The 16175-nt window shown below is 37.7% G+C and overlaps 1 protein-coding gene and 1 non-coding gene across 2 annotated transcripts in view; one reads left to right on the top strand and one right to left on the bottom strand.

Annotated features, from left to right (window-relative positions):
• Positions 1–6312: 6312 nt before the first annotated feature.
• Trnaf-gaa lies at positions 6313–6385 on the bottom strand. Its single transcript has one exon. It is a non-coding gene; the product is annotated as a tRNA-Phe (tRNA).
• Positions 6386–7709: 1324 nt separating this feature from the next.
• Positions 7710–16175, top strand: part of LOC121369271 (glypican-6-like) — a 141226-nt gene continuing 132760 nt past the window's right edge. Inside the window, exon 1 of the mRNA XM_041494237.1 lies at positions 7710–8075. Coding sequence (XP_041350171.1) covers positions 7910–8075 — 166 coding nt within the window. The 5' untranslated portion in view covers positions 7710–7909. The remainder of the gene's footprint in view (positions 8076–16175) is intronic.

The raw sequence follows: 16175 nt of genomic DNA, 5'->3' as shown, positions 1-16175 counted from the left end.
TATCATATATTATTAGGAATAAAATTTGTATTATGCGAGCCTCTGGCGAGCATAATACATTATTTTTATTCCTAATATATGATATTGACGATACCGAAATACACGAGGGTAATAATCTCTTTATCATATAAGCTCAAGCTTAATACAACGTGTTTTTGTAAACTGTACACGCAACTTTAATTCCAGTCCGCCATTACTAGATATTCAAATGACGTAAGAATATGTGGCCTTATGTCTACCTCGAGAATACCTCTATTACTGTATCCTTGTGCCTTGTGCTTTTCTTCTTCTTCTTTTTTACCCCCTTTTTTTCAGTTTTTGTAATATGTGTATTTTTCCGTTTGTAACTTATCTTTAATTTAAAAAAAATTTGATACCAGTTTCATTTAGTGTACTGTTTTGTAATTTTGATTTGTATATGTAATATTTTACATTAACAATTAACCGAGTTACAAATGTATCTTTGTTCTAGTTGTACTACAACCCCCGCTTATTTCAGTTCAGGTTCGGCCCTGATTAAATGACAAAGAAAGAAAGAAGTGTTTTATTTGTGGGTTGTTTTTAATTTATCGACGCTTACACATTTTAATTACGGTTATATGGCGTTGGACGTATTGGTTAAGGACCACGATGATAATTTGAGAAGAAACCCGTTATCGACTCTTCATGGGCTACTCTTTTCGATTAATTAGCAACAGGATAGGCAGGATAGTACGTACCACAGTCTTTGTTACACCAGTTGCGGAACACTGGTTGGAACGAGAAATAGCCGAATGGGTCCACCGACAGTTATCGATCCTTAACCGACTGCGCATCAGGCGAGCGATCTGTCAATAGACTACGTCACGCCCCTCACATATTATGATATAACATTTATGGCCACACATACATAAGTCTCCTGTAATAAAAGTAAGCCAATAAGCTCAGGTAAAGTCATCTTGAAAGGTGTGAGCGTATAGAAGCGGTGTCTTTAATTATGAATTTAGCTAATCTTGCAATTAGGTTGAATCTGTGAGAGGCGAATGGGATTACCTTTACTCTAGCATCATAAACGAAAATTAAATTAATTTAGCGCTGATCAAAAGAGTTGTGTAATTGTTAAATATATTTTATATACGGGACACACAAGGACGGTGAATGTATCACTTTATTTTAACAACACGCCAATTCTTTGCAATCCATTATCTTACCAAAGAAAGCGTCAGAGCAAAAAAAAAAACACAATTTGGTGCATTTTGTAACTATGTATATTATATAAAGGTTAAATTTAAGGGTAGATTTTAGTTTTTCACTTCTTTTGTTTGGGCCGTTGGTTGCTTGTTTGTTTTGTTTTGTTTTTGTTGGATTTTTTTGTTGGATTTTGTTTGTTTGTTTGTTTCGTTTCGTTTCGTTTCGTTGTGGGCTTTTCTTTTTTTTCTTTTTTCTTTTTTTTTTCAAACATACACAACAACACGCATTAGCACTTGATGTCAAGCATAGCAAAAATTATTTTTATTGAGTCATGGCATGGCATCATGGGAATAACTAAACTCAAGCAAATTGATTCGTAACCTGTGTCCCTAACTACACCCTGGTCATTGTGTCATGTTCTACATACCGAGATCCGTAGTTTCGCTCACGTGCGTATAGAGATAGGTGGGGCCGTTGTAGGTGGTTGGATTCCATTCATTATGTATGCATGCCGTGTGAACGGTGTTTTGCGATAGTCCGGTTGAATGGTGCCATGTAACAGGTAACTCCGGCTGTTTGGAATCGGATCTTACTGCCTAGGAGATCTTGATCGGTGGATCTGAAATAGGTCAACGTCTGTTTCGTGTTTCGGTGACTTTTCGAATGTCTTCAGAGCTGTAGCTAACATTTGTTTTCTCGGGATGGAAAATAAATAAAAAATGCCTTCTGTCTATTATAAGAAGACATTTTGAAGTCTGGATAGATTAAAGTACGCTCGCTCGCCCCCCCCCCCCCCCCCCACCCCCTCCTCTCTCTCTCTCTCTCTGTCTATGCATCCATCTGTGTCTCTGTGTGTCTTTTTCTCCGTCTATCTGACTCCCTGTGTGTCTCTCTGTATCTCCTCTCTCTCTCTCTCTCTCTCTCTCTCTCTCTCTCTCTCTCTCTCTCTATGCATTCTATATGTGTCTCTGTGTGTCTTTTTCTCTGTCTGTCTCTGTCTATCTGACTCCCTGTGTGTCTCTCTGTCTCTTCCCTCTCTCCCCCTATCTTTCTGTTTCTCTGTCTCTCTCTGTCTCTGTCTCTGTCTCTCTCTCTCATATATATATATATATATATATATATATATATATATATATATATGTCTGTCTGTATGCATGTCTGTATGCATGTCTATGTATCTGTGTCTCTGTCTGTCTGTCACTGTCTGACTCCCTGTGTGTCGCTGTCTGTATGTCTCTCTACCTGTCTCTCTGTGTGTCTCTGTCTCTCTCATGACCGTACCCTCTTTCGCTGTCTCACTTTCGAAAGGCAACGTTAAACTTTGTTTTGGTCACCAACAACACTAGAGCACACTGATTTGTTTATCATCGGCTTTGGATCTCAAACATTTGGTAATTCGTTGTTCCATTAGAAGCAAAAGATATTTTATATGCACTTTCACACAGACAGGATAGCACATACCCTGGTTGGGACAGGGGAACGGTTGAGACGGGGGAAAACTCAACAAGAGAATGAGTCCACTGAGGTGGTTCGATCCTACGACGCAAGCACCTCGGGCGAGCGCTCTACCGATTGAACTATACTGACACACAATGAAAACGCAAAAACAACTTTTCATTGCAAATAACGACAAACTATTAATGAATTGATGGATAATGTAATATGACATTAATGACTGGTATTCATGAGATACATTCACATGGAAACATGACCAGTTATCATCAGTAATCGAGTTGCATTCGTCATCGAAAGTTCGACCCCACCCCCACCCCACCCCACCATTGGCCCGTGAGCATGCGTGAAGACGACGGGGAAAGGATTGGCACAAACATCTCAAATAAGCCACAGGACTGTTCCTTCACTCCTCCTGCAACGCCTGTGCAAGCTCAGCGACGTTACGCGATGGTGGCTAGCGGTGGCATAACGGGACGTTGATCAGGTCGAGGTCGATCACGGACACTCCCGGTCGGTTGATGACGTTCAACAAGTCGTCCAATAGTTGATGGATGGACTCTGAAGGTCCTAGCAACTTGGCTTTGCGAAGTCCCCCCTTGAACCATGCCCAACGCTCGCTCCCTTTGTTCTTCTCCGAGTCGTGGCATTCTTAATGTGACGAGGAATATGACACCGTTACGTGACTTTTACGTGTCCACACACTGGCATTTCACGTGCATTGCATGCAGCATGATTAAGCATGTAGTGAACGCATTTCACACCATTTTTTGTGTTTCTGCTATTGTATGTGTAACGAGAACAAAACCAGGATTAAAACCCAGACAAAAGTACCAATCAATGGCTTCCTCTCATAAATTGTTATTTTAAGTCCAATAAATATAATTTTCATGTGTTATCCTGTCTGTGGGATGGTGCATATAAAAGAGCCATTGCTGCTAATCGAAAAGAGTAGTCCATGAAGTGGCGACAACGGGTTTCCTCTCTCAATATCTTGTGGTCCTTAACCATATGTCCGACGCCATATAACCGTAAATAAAATGTGTTGAGTGTGTCGTTAAATAACACATTTCCTTCCTTTATTACCATATTTTCTTAAATTTCAACTATATCAGTGGTATTCTTTGAAAGTATGGGCGTATGTGGGTTATGCAAGAAGGTTATTCAATTAATGTGTGTACGTTGCGTGCGTAAGTACATGCATGCGTACGTACATGCGTGTGTGGTGGATTGGCTGGTTTTGTTCGACCATTCAAACCAAAGATGTCCCACGCGATAAAACGTCTCCGCGGGATTGAGCCATGCCACGCGTGAATAAGGTCACGAAAATACGTACTAATCGGTTTTCAAAGATATGAAACAAATAAAACATATCAGAAGTAAAATCTCGATGTCAATATTTTATTTCGTTTCAAACAAACATGCAATTAGCCGATGGAGGCTGACTCATAGACGCGGGAGGGGGATATAAGGTGCCAAAAATGCAGCCCCCCCCCCCCCCCCCACACACACACCGCGCTCCATTCGAGGATGATATTACGTTGGGGTGAGGGGTTTCTTGATTCTACTCTATATAAATAAAGCCAGTGCACCACGACTGGTATATCAAAGGCCGTGGTATGTGCTACACTGTCTGTGGGATGGTGCATATAATGAAAATAATATGGCTGGTTTCTATGTCAAACATACCAAATGTTTGACATCCAGTAGCCGATGATTAATAAATCAATGTGCTCTTGTGGTGTCTGGCTCGCGCCCTCTAGAGACTTTGACCCCCTCCATTAGAGACTATCACACACACATACATACACACACACACACACACACACACACACACACACACATACACACCAGATGTTGTTCTTAAAGGGACATTCCTGAGTTTGCTGCAATTTTTAAGATGTTAAACAAAGATTGTAATTAAATATCAAATATATTTTTCTGCGTAAAATATTAGTGGCTGTATATTAAACGTGTTTCTGATCGTTCTAATATTTGTACTAGGTTACATTTCATTTTATTTCCTAAAATATTAATTTTTCGTACGTATGAAATTATTTAAACACAAAATCCAGTTTGGGATTCTTACAAATATTAAGACGACCAGAAACACATTGAATATACAGACAATGATTTCTAAACGAAAAAATATATCTAATATGTAAGTTTAATCATAGAAATATTTTGTTAGTCGAAAACATCTTACAATGTAGCAAACTCAGGAATGTCCCTTTAAGGGCCTGATATCAGATGGTGTTCTTACGGGCCTGATATGCGTATGAGGTATGGAGGACTTGGGAACGGAAGAAAGATTTTGGGGGTCTCTGGAATCACGCTGGTTGGTATAAATAAAAAAAAGAGGGGGGGGGGGGGGGGGGGGGGAGAGAGGGAGACACACACACACACACATATTAGTCGATTTCGCGTGCTGCTGTTTTGGTCAAATGAACAAGGGGAATAACTCCTACAGAGTTCAAATGCACTCGGATTTCCTCACTGAATCACTACTAATACATGTAATAGTCCCCTCTGTCCATTATAGTGATTCAAATTTGAGCCGGGGATGCAAGTTAAAGTTTATTTTGTTTAACGACACCACTAGATCACATTGATTTATTAATAATCGGCTATACTGGATTCAAACATTTGTTAAGTCTGACATATAGTCTTACTCTTAGAGAGGAAACCTACTATAGTTTTACATTAGTAGCAAGATATCTTTTATATGCACCATCCCACAGACAAGATAGCACATACCACGGTCTTAGAGAGGAAACCTACTATAGTTTTACATTAGTAGCAAGATATCTTTTATATGCACCATCCCACAGACAAGATAGCACATACCACGGTCTTAGAGAGGAAACCTACTATAGTTTTACATTAGTAGCAAGATATCTTTTATATGCACCACCCCACAGACAAGATAGCACATACCACGGTCTTAGAGAGGAAACCTGCTATAGTTTTACATTAGTAGCAAGATATCTTTTATATGCACCATCCCACAGACAAGATAGCACATACCACGGTCTTAGAGAGGAAACCTACTATAGTTTTACATTAGTAGCAAGATATCTTTTATATGCACCACCCCACAGACAAGATAGCACATACCACGGTCTTAGAGAGGAAACCTGCTATAGTTTTACATTAGTAGCAAGATATCTTTTATATGCACCACCCCACAGACAAGATAGCACATACCACGGTCTTAGAGAGGAAACCTACTATAGTTTTACATTAGTAGCAAGATATATTTTATATGCACCATCCCACAGACAAGATAGCACATACCACGGTCTTTGATATACCAGTTGTGGTGCACTGGTTTGTTTATGAATAAAGTAAAACCTAGTCAGTCATTGCTATTTTGTTCTTTAGCAAATGATTAATCTAGTATACACATGTCCAATTTTGCGTTAGTAAATAATTACGTAATAATAATAATAAATACAATTATTCTTCTGTTTAATAAGTGCCACTTCAAAGCTGTGCCATAAAATATTCAGTCAAAGAGAAAACAAAAAACTACTTGTGCAGATATAGTTTAGTATCTCGGTAAAAATAGTTTACTTATCATTCTAAATTCACAAAGAAAACCCTTAACTAGATTCACACATTCTAGAAAAACAGAAACACATGTTTAAAAAAAAAACCGTGTCGACCGCCAGAGTCCGACTCGCTCTGTGCCGGAACCCGGGATTGAACCGGGGGCCTTTAGATCTTCAGTCTAACGCTCTCCCAACTGAGCTATTCCGGCCGACAAGATACCATGTTACAACCGCCATACTGATCACTGGCCCACTAGCTGGGACGAGAAAGAAGGATGGAAATGCTTTATTTAACAATGCACTCAACACATTTTATTTACGGTTATATGGCGTCGGACATATGGTTAAGGACCACACATATATTAAGGAGAAAACCCGCTGTCGCCTCATCGTGGGCTACTCTTTTCGATTAGCAGCAAGGGATCTTTTATATGCACCATCCCATAGACAAGATAGCACATACCACGGCCTTTGGTGTACCAGTCGTGGTACACTGGCTTTGAGCGAGAAATAGCGCAATGGGCCCACTGATGGGGATCGATCCCAAAATGACCGCGCATCAAGCGATTGCTTTACCACTGAGCTACGCCTCCACCAACCCCCCCCCCCCCCGCCCCATTATACAAGTAAACAAACAAACAAAAAAACTTCATAAAAAATATTGTTTTTGTTGTTTTTCTACAATTCTAATGTTGGTGGGGTTTTTGTAGTGTTTTTTTTCAGTGCGTTGAATTCAGCAGGGTAAAATGGCCCTTATAGATTTTTTAGGTGTGACGCAAATTCCAGAAATATGGGGCGAGCAAAAAGAAAAAAAAAAGAGGAGAAACAAGAAAGAAGAAAGCTTAAGCAGATAACTATTCTAAAACATCTACTAGCAGTAATCCAGGGAACCCGTCAGTTAATCAGTAATATGATTATGTTAATTTCTTAACTTTACACCTATTGTTGCCTAATTATGTTAGTGACAGTAAGTAGAGCGTGACAACAGATCAAAGTATAGTATGCACGATACTAATGTTATTGCCCTACTATAATGTGTAAATAAAATCACTCTTCTCCATTCTAAATAAACAATTAACAGTTGTAAAACAAATGTGTAAAACACTTCTTAAAACACGTGTCTTGCGTCTTTTGACAATAGAATGAATGGCAAGTCATTTGTTTACTTTTTGTTCTTTGTATTTTCATTGGCTACATATTGACCAACCACAGCGAGCTTTATAAATATAGCAACCAATCAAATGACATTTAACGAAGCTACATTGGGGAAACTCATACGGTTATTACGTTTATCACCCTCGTTCAGTAGCATTTGCGAATAAAATATACAAAAACAAAGAACCTAAAACAAATATACTCATTAATTTCCCATTTAGTTGTTTTTAAATAGTATACACTCAGTATGTATAATTTATATTGATTTTATCTATCGTTACCGTATGGTTATTGATCTGATAGTGCGTTTCGATAAGGATTCGTGGGGAGGTGTAAAGAACAGCCGAACACAAACATTGTTCCAAAGCTTAGAAGTGTTGTGGATTACGACCGAGCTGAAAACTGAGTAGATCTCCAAAGACTGAGACACTATACGGAATGTTTATAGATCGGCGACTTGAAATTATGGATTCGGAAGTGCGGTGGTTATGATACAACGATTCAGAGAGGGCTAGGAAATACACGCATACCAAACTTGGAGGTTCGCTGAGGGAAATCCCGGCTGTTGGAAGTAAAAGATGGCCGCCGGGCAGCTGAGTAGTTCGCGATGTTGTCTAGGGGGTTGTGTGTTGTGGTTGCTTCTCACCTACGGACACTGCTTCAACATGGCATGTATAGAAGTGAAACGGGCCTACAAAGAAAAAGGTTTCAGCGAAAACGACGTTCCAATCAAGGCTATTCCAGGTACGCTTAAATAATCTGTAACAACGACATACTGGTCGAGATTCCATGACTGACAGCGATTGGGGTCGTAAGGTTATGGTTGGCCATGCCACGGTTCTACTGACAAAACGAAATGCATGATAATGATATTGCATTTCAGTATACAGGCTTGTACCTAGTTGTAGTGTAAAGGAGGCAGTCATGCCCCCTACAATTTTTTATGAAACAATAGTGAATAGATTATTTTTTGTTTGTTTAAAATTACTCTCCTCCCTCCCCCTAGAAAATGCTTTGATTTGGCTCCCCTCTTCACAGTTATTTTAGGCTAAGGATGGCTCAGATATATTCTAAAACACATCTATGACAGTTTTTACGATTATAAAGACAGGTGAGTATCTAAACCATTAGTCTGAAAAGACTGAGAAAGTGGCTTAATGTGTGCCCTACACTACTAAACCATAAAAGGGTTTTAAAAAAAGGGCTTCTAGAATTTTTTTAACATCCATTAGCCATGGTATCCGTGATTTAAAAAATTTACTAGCCACGATAAAAAATTCACTAGCCCTACTTTACTTTATGTTAATACAATTTTACTAAATAATAGTAATAATAGTATGTCACCTAAAACCCCCAACAATATTGGACAAATCATTTCACTAGCCGTCGGGCATGGCAGTAGTAGTTATTTACTAGCCCAATATTGAATATCACTAGCCATGGGAGTGGGGCTACCAAAATCTAGAAGGCCTGCCAGAGTACTCTTCCACTAGGTAGTAAGACGAGAATTCAGATAGTTATAATTAAGGATTGTCTGATATTTCTTTTACGTCCATCGGGATATGAGCAAAACAAAATCTTCTGCAAACTGTGTGAATCTGCTAAGCTGTTTACACTAGACACATAGGCCTATATATATATATATATTTTTTTTTTTCATACCCAGATGAACGTAAAAGAAATAACAGACAATCTGTATAGTTATATTTGAAACATACTTGCTAATAATGAATCTAAAAGTTCTTATTTTATTAATAACAAAAATTTGCGAATTTGTTTAGTGCCAGAGATAGCCCTGAAAGTGACTATAAGATATCCTGTGAAAACATGATTTATACGCTGTTCGAGAACATGATTTATACGCTGTTCGAAAAATGAACAAACTCATGTTGCTAAGACTGGACCGATGGGATGTCGTTATTTTATTATTAATTATTCACTCTTCACCATCAGAGACAATTCTGTAATGAAAATGTGGAATTCTGTCATCTGCCAAGTTGGCAAATATTCCCACTCTTAATTCAACAATAATCCTATATTAATCGTACATTTCTTCCTAGATTTAAATGAGAAAAGCAGAGATTTCTTCGCATTTAAGAAAATTAATTTTGAGCCTGGTGACATGGTTGTTGCAGTGTTGCCAGTCTCCCACTTAAAATGGGGCAGGACGTAGCCCAGTGGTAAAGTGTTTACTTGATGCACGGTCGGTCTAAGATCGATCCCCATCTGTGGACCAATTGGGCTATTTCTCGTTCCATCCAGTGCTCCACAACTGGTGTAACAAAGGCAGTGGTATGTACTATCCTGTCTGTGGGATGGTGCATATAAAAGATCCCTTGCTGCTAATCAAAAAGAATAGCCCATGAAGTGGCGACAGCGGGTTTCCTTTCTCAATACCTGTGTGGTCCTTAACCATATGTCCAACACCATATCAGTGTTTGAGATTAAAAAATTTGGCCAGTATCCCAGTTGGATACTAACATTTCTAAATCTGGTATCCCTCCTAAGAATTTAGTATTATATGGTATCCCGGTGGGATACTGGGTTCTTGAAGTCTGGTATCCAAAATTAAATTCTGGTATCCCCAGGATATCGGGATACCGTTAATCTCAAACACTGCATATAATCGTAAATAAAATGTGTTGAGTGTGTCGTTAAATAAAACATTTCCTTCCTTCCTTCCCACTTAAAACTTACTTTGACCACTTAAATTATTTAAACAGTAATAATCATATATTGTCAGATAATTTTATATATTTAATTCTGAGTAATATAACTTGTTACAGTCAGGCTTCATACTAGAACAGATTTTTGTTTAGCCAATTTTCAGATATGAAGTGTAATTTCCGTGTTCATTTAAGAAACATTAACCTGCCTAAATGTTGTTTCCACTTTGTATATATAAAAAATGGCAAATTTGGCAATGGACAGAGTATAATTCTTAATAAAAATAATATAAACCCGGTCAATGTTATTTTTCAAGTACTTAGCAAGATGTATGGAAACAGGGAATTCTGAATACTGTGGACATGGTGGGAGTGTCCCATAGATGTCATATGTCACCATTCAAGAATTCCTTTGACAATTTTCATCTTTTTTTGTCAAAACCAGTTTTCCCGGAACTTACCTGTACTTTGGTCGAAGCATTACTCTACATGAGACACGTCAGCTTAGCCACAGATAAATGTGTACAGTCTTGTTTTTATTTGGATACCACTATTTATTACTGTCAGTGCCTAGAGTCGAGCAGGGTTTGAGAAATCCATTAGACCAATTGGTCTGGGCTCACCCTGTACATTGCCAAAATTTGCTAATTTTAATACAAAGTGGCTACAGCGTGTTGTGGGGTGGGTTTTTTCATTTTAACTGGGCTCACCCTGCAGGTTCCTGAAAATTTCAAGAACAATAGTTTTTTCGTGCATTTCTCGCACATATCTCATTTTGCGTAACTTATTTTTTGTTTGCACAAAATTTGGATCACCATTTACTTGAATATAACAGGTTATGCAAAAATGAAATGGGTTACCTGGATTTATTTCTGCGTAACCGATAAATGGGTCATGCAGATTTTAATTTCTCAAAGGCCTGCCCTATACACGGCCAAAGTAGCCAGTTGCTAATTTTTATATACAGTGGCTACATCATTTAGTCTTTGGCTAATAAAATATTCCTTAAACTAAGCACATTTTAAGAATTCTCAAGGAAATATTCTATGTGAAAATTGGCTAAACTGAAATTTGTTCGAGTCTGAGCCCTGCTTAATATCACTTTCACCTACATTTAGAGATGAGACGATTAATTTTTTTTTTAATTATTTATTTTTTCAATATTTGGTCCATGCTTTATTGTTTTCCCACCAAGACATTATCACTTAAAGGGATATATTGCTCTCACGCTCCACATCACACCCCTGAGACTAGTTCTAGGAGAGTAATACATATATTTAGCTTCCCATAGGACATGAATGTTATGTGGCAAAATCTTAAATGGCTCCCCTCCCCATACAGAGCTTCAATCTTGAATCCACTAGCCATAACAAAAAAATGTCACTAGCCGTCGGGCATGGCAATAGTAGTTATTTATAACCCCAACATTGAATATCACTAGCCATGGGAGTGGGGCTAACATAATCTAGAAGCCCTGTCCATGGATGTAATATTAAGTAGGGGAAATTTCACTAGCCGTCGGGCATGGCAATAGTAGTTATTTACTAGCCCAACATTGAATATCACTAGCCATGGAAGTGGGGCTACCATAATCTAGAAGCCCTGTCTGGCATGGCAATAGTAGTTATTTACTAGCCCAACATTGAATATCACTAGCCATGGGAGTGGGGCTACCATAATTTAGAAGCCCTGTCGGGCATGGCAATAGTAGTTATTTACTAGCCCAACATTGAATATCACTAGCCATGAAAGTGGGGCTACCATAATTTAGAAGCCCTGTCGGGCATGGCAATAGTAGTTATTTACTAGCCCAACATTGAATATCACTAGCCATGGAAGTGGGGCTACCATAATCTAGAAGCCCTGTCGGGCATGGCAATAGTAGTTATTTACTAGCCCAACATTGAATATCACTAGCCATGGGAGTGGGGCTGCCATAATCTAGAAGCCCTGTCTGGCATGGCAATAGTAGTTATTTACTAGCCCAACACTGAATATCACTAGCCATGGGAGTGGGGCTGCCATAATCTAGAAGCCCTGTCGGGCATGGCAATAGTAGTTATTTACTAGCCCAACATTGAATATCACTAGCCATGGAAGTGGGGCTACCATAATCTAGAAGCCCTGTCGGGCATGGCAATAGTAGTTATTTACTAGCCCAACATTGAATATCACTAGCCATGGGAGTGGGGCTACCATAATTTAGAAGCCCTGTCCATGGATGTAATATAAAGTAGGGGAGCATTTATTCGCTCCCCACAAGTATATCAGCTATCACACATAGTGACATACATTTTAATAAACTAATTGTAATTAACTGTATAATAAAAAGATAAACTTAAATAGGAATCAAGCACTATGATTGGTCAAAATGCTTTTTATCTCATTGTGGAGATTGCCAACAGAGTGCAAGCTACAAAAATGCTGATGTTCCATTTAAAAACATCAAAAATAAACCTTGGTATGAAAATTGAAATGCATCAATTCATACATGGAGCTAAAACTGCAAATTTATTGTGAATCGCTATTAATTGTCTCACCCCTATTTTCACCCTTAATTATTACCTGCTTTAGGATTTCAAAATTAATGTGCTTAGATATGAGATAAATGTTCAAACACGCTTGCTGTGGATATATGTCTGATTTAGGCTAATCGTGGGGCACTTGGGTCCATTTGAAGGTTGTTGATCCATTAAACTTCAAGCACAGTACTAAATCCTGTTTTATCTCTACCTGGCAATGCATATTCGAAGGAATATATACTTTTGCCAAAATGTTTTTGATTAGTCTAAATCTACAGTTACTATGAGATTTTGATTTAGGAAAAAGAAACCAAGCAGGTGACCGAGTTGGCAGTGTACGTGTAGGTGGTAATTTAATCATCTGTAAAATAGAACAGCTGCTCCCTCCGAACCAAAACATATTTGATCTCAAACTTTTTTTTAATAGCCCAGTAGTTCATGGAAATAAAGAATTGAAACGAGTTTCTTAAAATCAGTACGATTCACACGCGAGTGTAATAATTTCTTTATTATTCATATTATCCATAATATTATTTTAAAGAATAATAAGGAGTATATCAAAATGTTTCAAATGTAGCTAGATTTCATGAAATGAAAATACATAACATTTTGTTCTCAAAATCTTGATTAACAATATTTCTAGTCAACTGAAAATTGATTAGCAACTACTGTTTAATGTTTTAAAATTGTGTAGCGATTTCTGAAACTTGCCTAGTGAATCACAACGTCACACTGAACATAATGTTCTCTGAAATAAAATTCACCAGTTGTTTTTTGAAATTCTCAATTGTTGAATTTGGAGAGTGCCAAAGCTAGCCCTGAAAATGATTGTGTGTGTCTATATATATATATATATATATATATATATATATATATATATATAATAATTTGAATAAATTTTCATTAATAAAACAGAAATGTTTTGAGAATTATGACAGGTGTTGGAAGTATCATGACTCATTAGACTGTTTGTCACGACACGCTGCCCATACCATGTTGCATCTGATAGAACTTTAGTTAATTTCCAATGATGTTCTGGGATACCTAATATCTCATACTCTGTACTTTGTTCACCATCAGTATATGTAATTATCAAACATGTTACATATCATTACATGCTATTATTCTTTCCCTATGTTGGGTAACATTATATAACATCATCATGGTATTTTGCAAGCTGCTATTTTCCACTCGCTGCATCAGTTTATATATATCAGGGATGAGAAGGGTAATAATCATTATCTCTATATATTAAATCTGATATCTGATTATCTTGGTGCCTTCATTAACTATTGTGTAACTTAAGAAACCGTTATGTCACATTGTTAGGCATGTTAATCAAAATAAGCTGGTAAACATCACAGTTTGTGAGCTTTTTGATGTTAATATGTTCTCGTTTATGAAAGTTGAGAGGCATTTTTCTCAATACCATCGACAAAACTCAATTAAATAACTCTTGGAAAATATATTACGACATATAACTTATTTTAAATATTTGCTATTTTGCTTAGTTATATCCAAGTATGGTTCAAGCACATGGTCATGGGCACACACTTTAGCTATCTGGTCTGTCCAGGACAGTGGGTTAAAACTCTGATCTTGACAGTTGGTTAATGAGAGAGAAGTTGGTGTACATAGTGGCATGAAAACCACCCTGTTAAGCTGTTAAAACTCTGATCTGGACAGTGGGTTAGTGGTTAGTGAGAGAGAAGTCGGTGTGTATACACATAGTGGCATTAAGCTGTTACAAAGGACCTGAATATGAATACTAGGGTTGAGGCCATACATGAATATTGCTATAACAACATGTCACTGTACTCTGGCCCCTGATTACTGCTCGAAATTAACTCCCAATCAAAACAGGTTGCCTGCTTGCTTCTCGAAATGATTACCGCTCGAAATAAACTTCTAATCAAAACAGGTTGCCTGCTTACTTCTCGAAATAATTACCGTTTGAAATAAACTCCCAATCAAAACAGGTTGCCTGCTTACTTCTCATTATGTCTTACTGTACACTGTTGACAAATTTAACACATCATTATTTGTGCAGACAATAGTACATCAGCTACATAATACTAGCCACACACCTATGTGTGATTATGTGATCAGTGCCTGGGAGCCACACTTTTCCACAATGGAGGTGGGACAAAGCCAGGAGTGAAGTTTCCTCTCTCAATGTGGTAATTAGTGTACCCAGCAATGGGAACAGCTGGTAGCGCCCCCATGTGGCTAAATTGCAGGTCACTGGATACCCATGGTAGTGGTTTTCTGCCAAATACTGTCTGGGAAGAACAAAGCTTCATTATCCACTGTAATCAGGGTTGTATGTTGAAAAGTGAACACAAAATAGTGTATTTAATGTGAAACGGAAGAATCAGTGTTTTTTCCCCCTTTGTTTGCTATGCAGTACCCTGTTACTTTTATCAGCTTTCAGCTCGGTTTTATCTGCTTGAGTTTTTGTTTAATTCCATCATAACTGATTATTTGTCACCTTTTAGTTCCTTATCTTGTATATATCATGGCTACATTGTAGTTCTGGCATTCGGTAAAGTTGCCAATCGCGAATTAAAAATAATAACTGGCTAATTTTATTTTAATTTGGCAAAATAATTTTAAACAATGCTTGATATTTGTTATAAAATAACTGGAATTCTGCACGTTTTTAAGTTTACTAGTTAATTTGGTGAAATGTTTTGCATACCCAGAGCTAGCCTTGTATATAAATATTCTAAATAACCATTAAGTAGTTTATTTTGAGCTTTCAAAAGAAGAAATACATGTATACATAAAAACAGTAATAAATTGTTTTAATATTAAAATTATTGTCAGCTATGCACATGTACCTTTAAATGTAAGAGTAAAACATAATTAAAATCATATTTCTTTATTAAAAACTAGTTGTACATAAATGAATTGCCGAACCAATCACATGAAGTTTGAAATATATATTTAAAAAAAAATTGTAGTGCATGATGATACATTTTCCGATGTTAAATAATCGAGGAGAGTGTGGACGATGAGTGTAAATTCCAGGCAAAGACAGTACATTTATATATTGCTATGTTGACGGAACTGAAGGGCAGAAAGTGCATGGTCTTTAGTATGGGTGTTAACAGCCTGTGTCATTAGAACTGTGGCATTTTTCGTGTGTATCTTTCAATCATTTTTGATATGTCTTTAACTGAGTGAACTGCCATGGTTCGGCCAGAGAGTCCGGCTAACCGGCCGGTAACAGATGGAGGCCCCAAGGCCAGACACCGAGGCATGTCTAACATCTAACGAGATGTGTCCTCCATGCACAGTCCATTCTTCTCACTGGCAAGCTGTCTCCACAGGAGACTTCTCAGGATCGCAGAAAAACATTATTTAGAAATATCAGGATCACAGAAGAAAATAGGTTTTTTTAGAACAAAAGGAAGTTAAAATGTTTAGCAATAATTGCCTTCAGACAGAACTGATCACATACTGAGGGTCAAAAAAAATAAACTGGAAGGATTAAGGAAGGAAATGTTTTATTTAACAATGCACTCAACACATTTTATTTACGGTTATATGGCGTCGGACATGTGGTTAAGGACCACACAAATATTGAAAGAGGAAACCCGCTGTAGCGACTTCATGGACTACTCTTTTCGATTAGCAGCAAGGAATGTTTT

The sequence above is a fragment of the Gigantopelta aegis genome, chromosome 1, assembly GCF_016097555.1.
Source record: "Gigantopelta aegis isolate Gae_Host chromosome 1, Gae_host_genome, whole genome shotgun sequence".
Lineage (NCBI taxonomy): Eukaryota > Metazoa > Mollusca > Gastropoda > Neomphalida > Peltospiridae > Gigantopelta > Gigantopelta aegis.
This window is presented reverse-complemented; position numbering and strand designations above follow the sequence as displayed.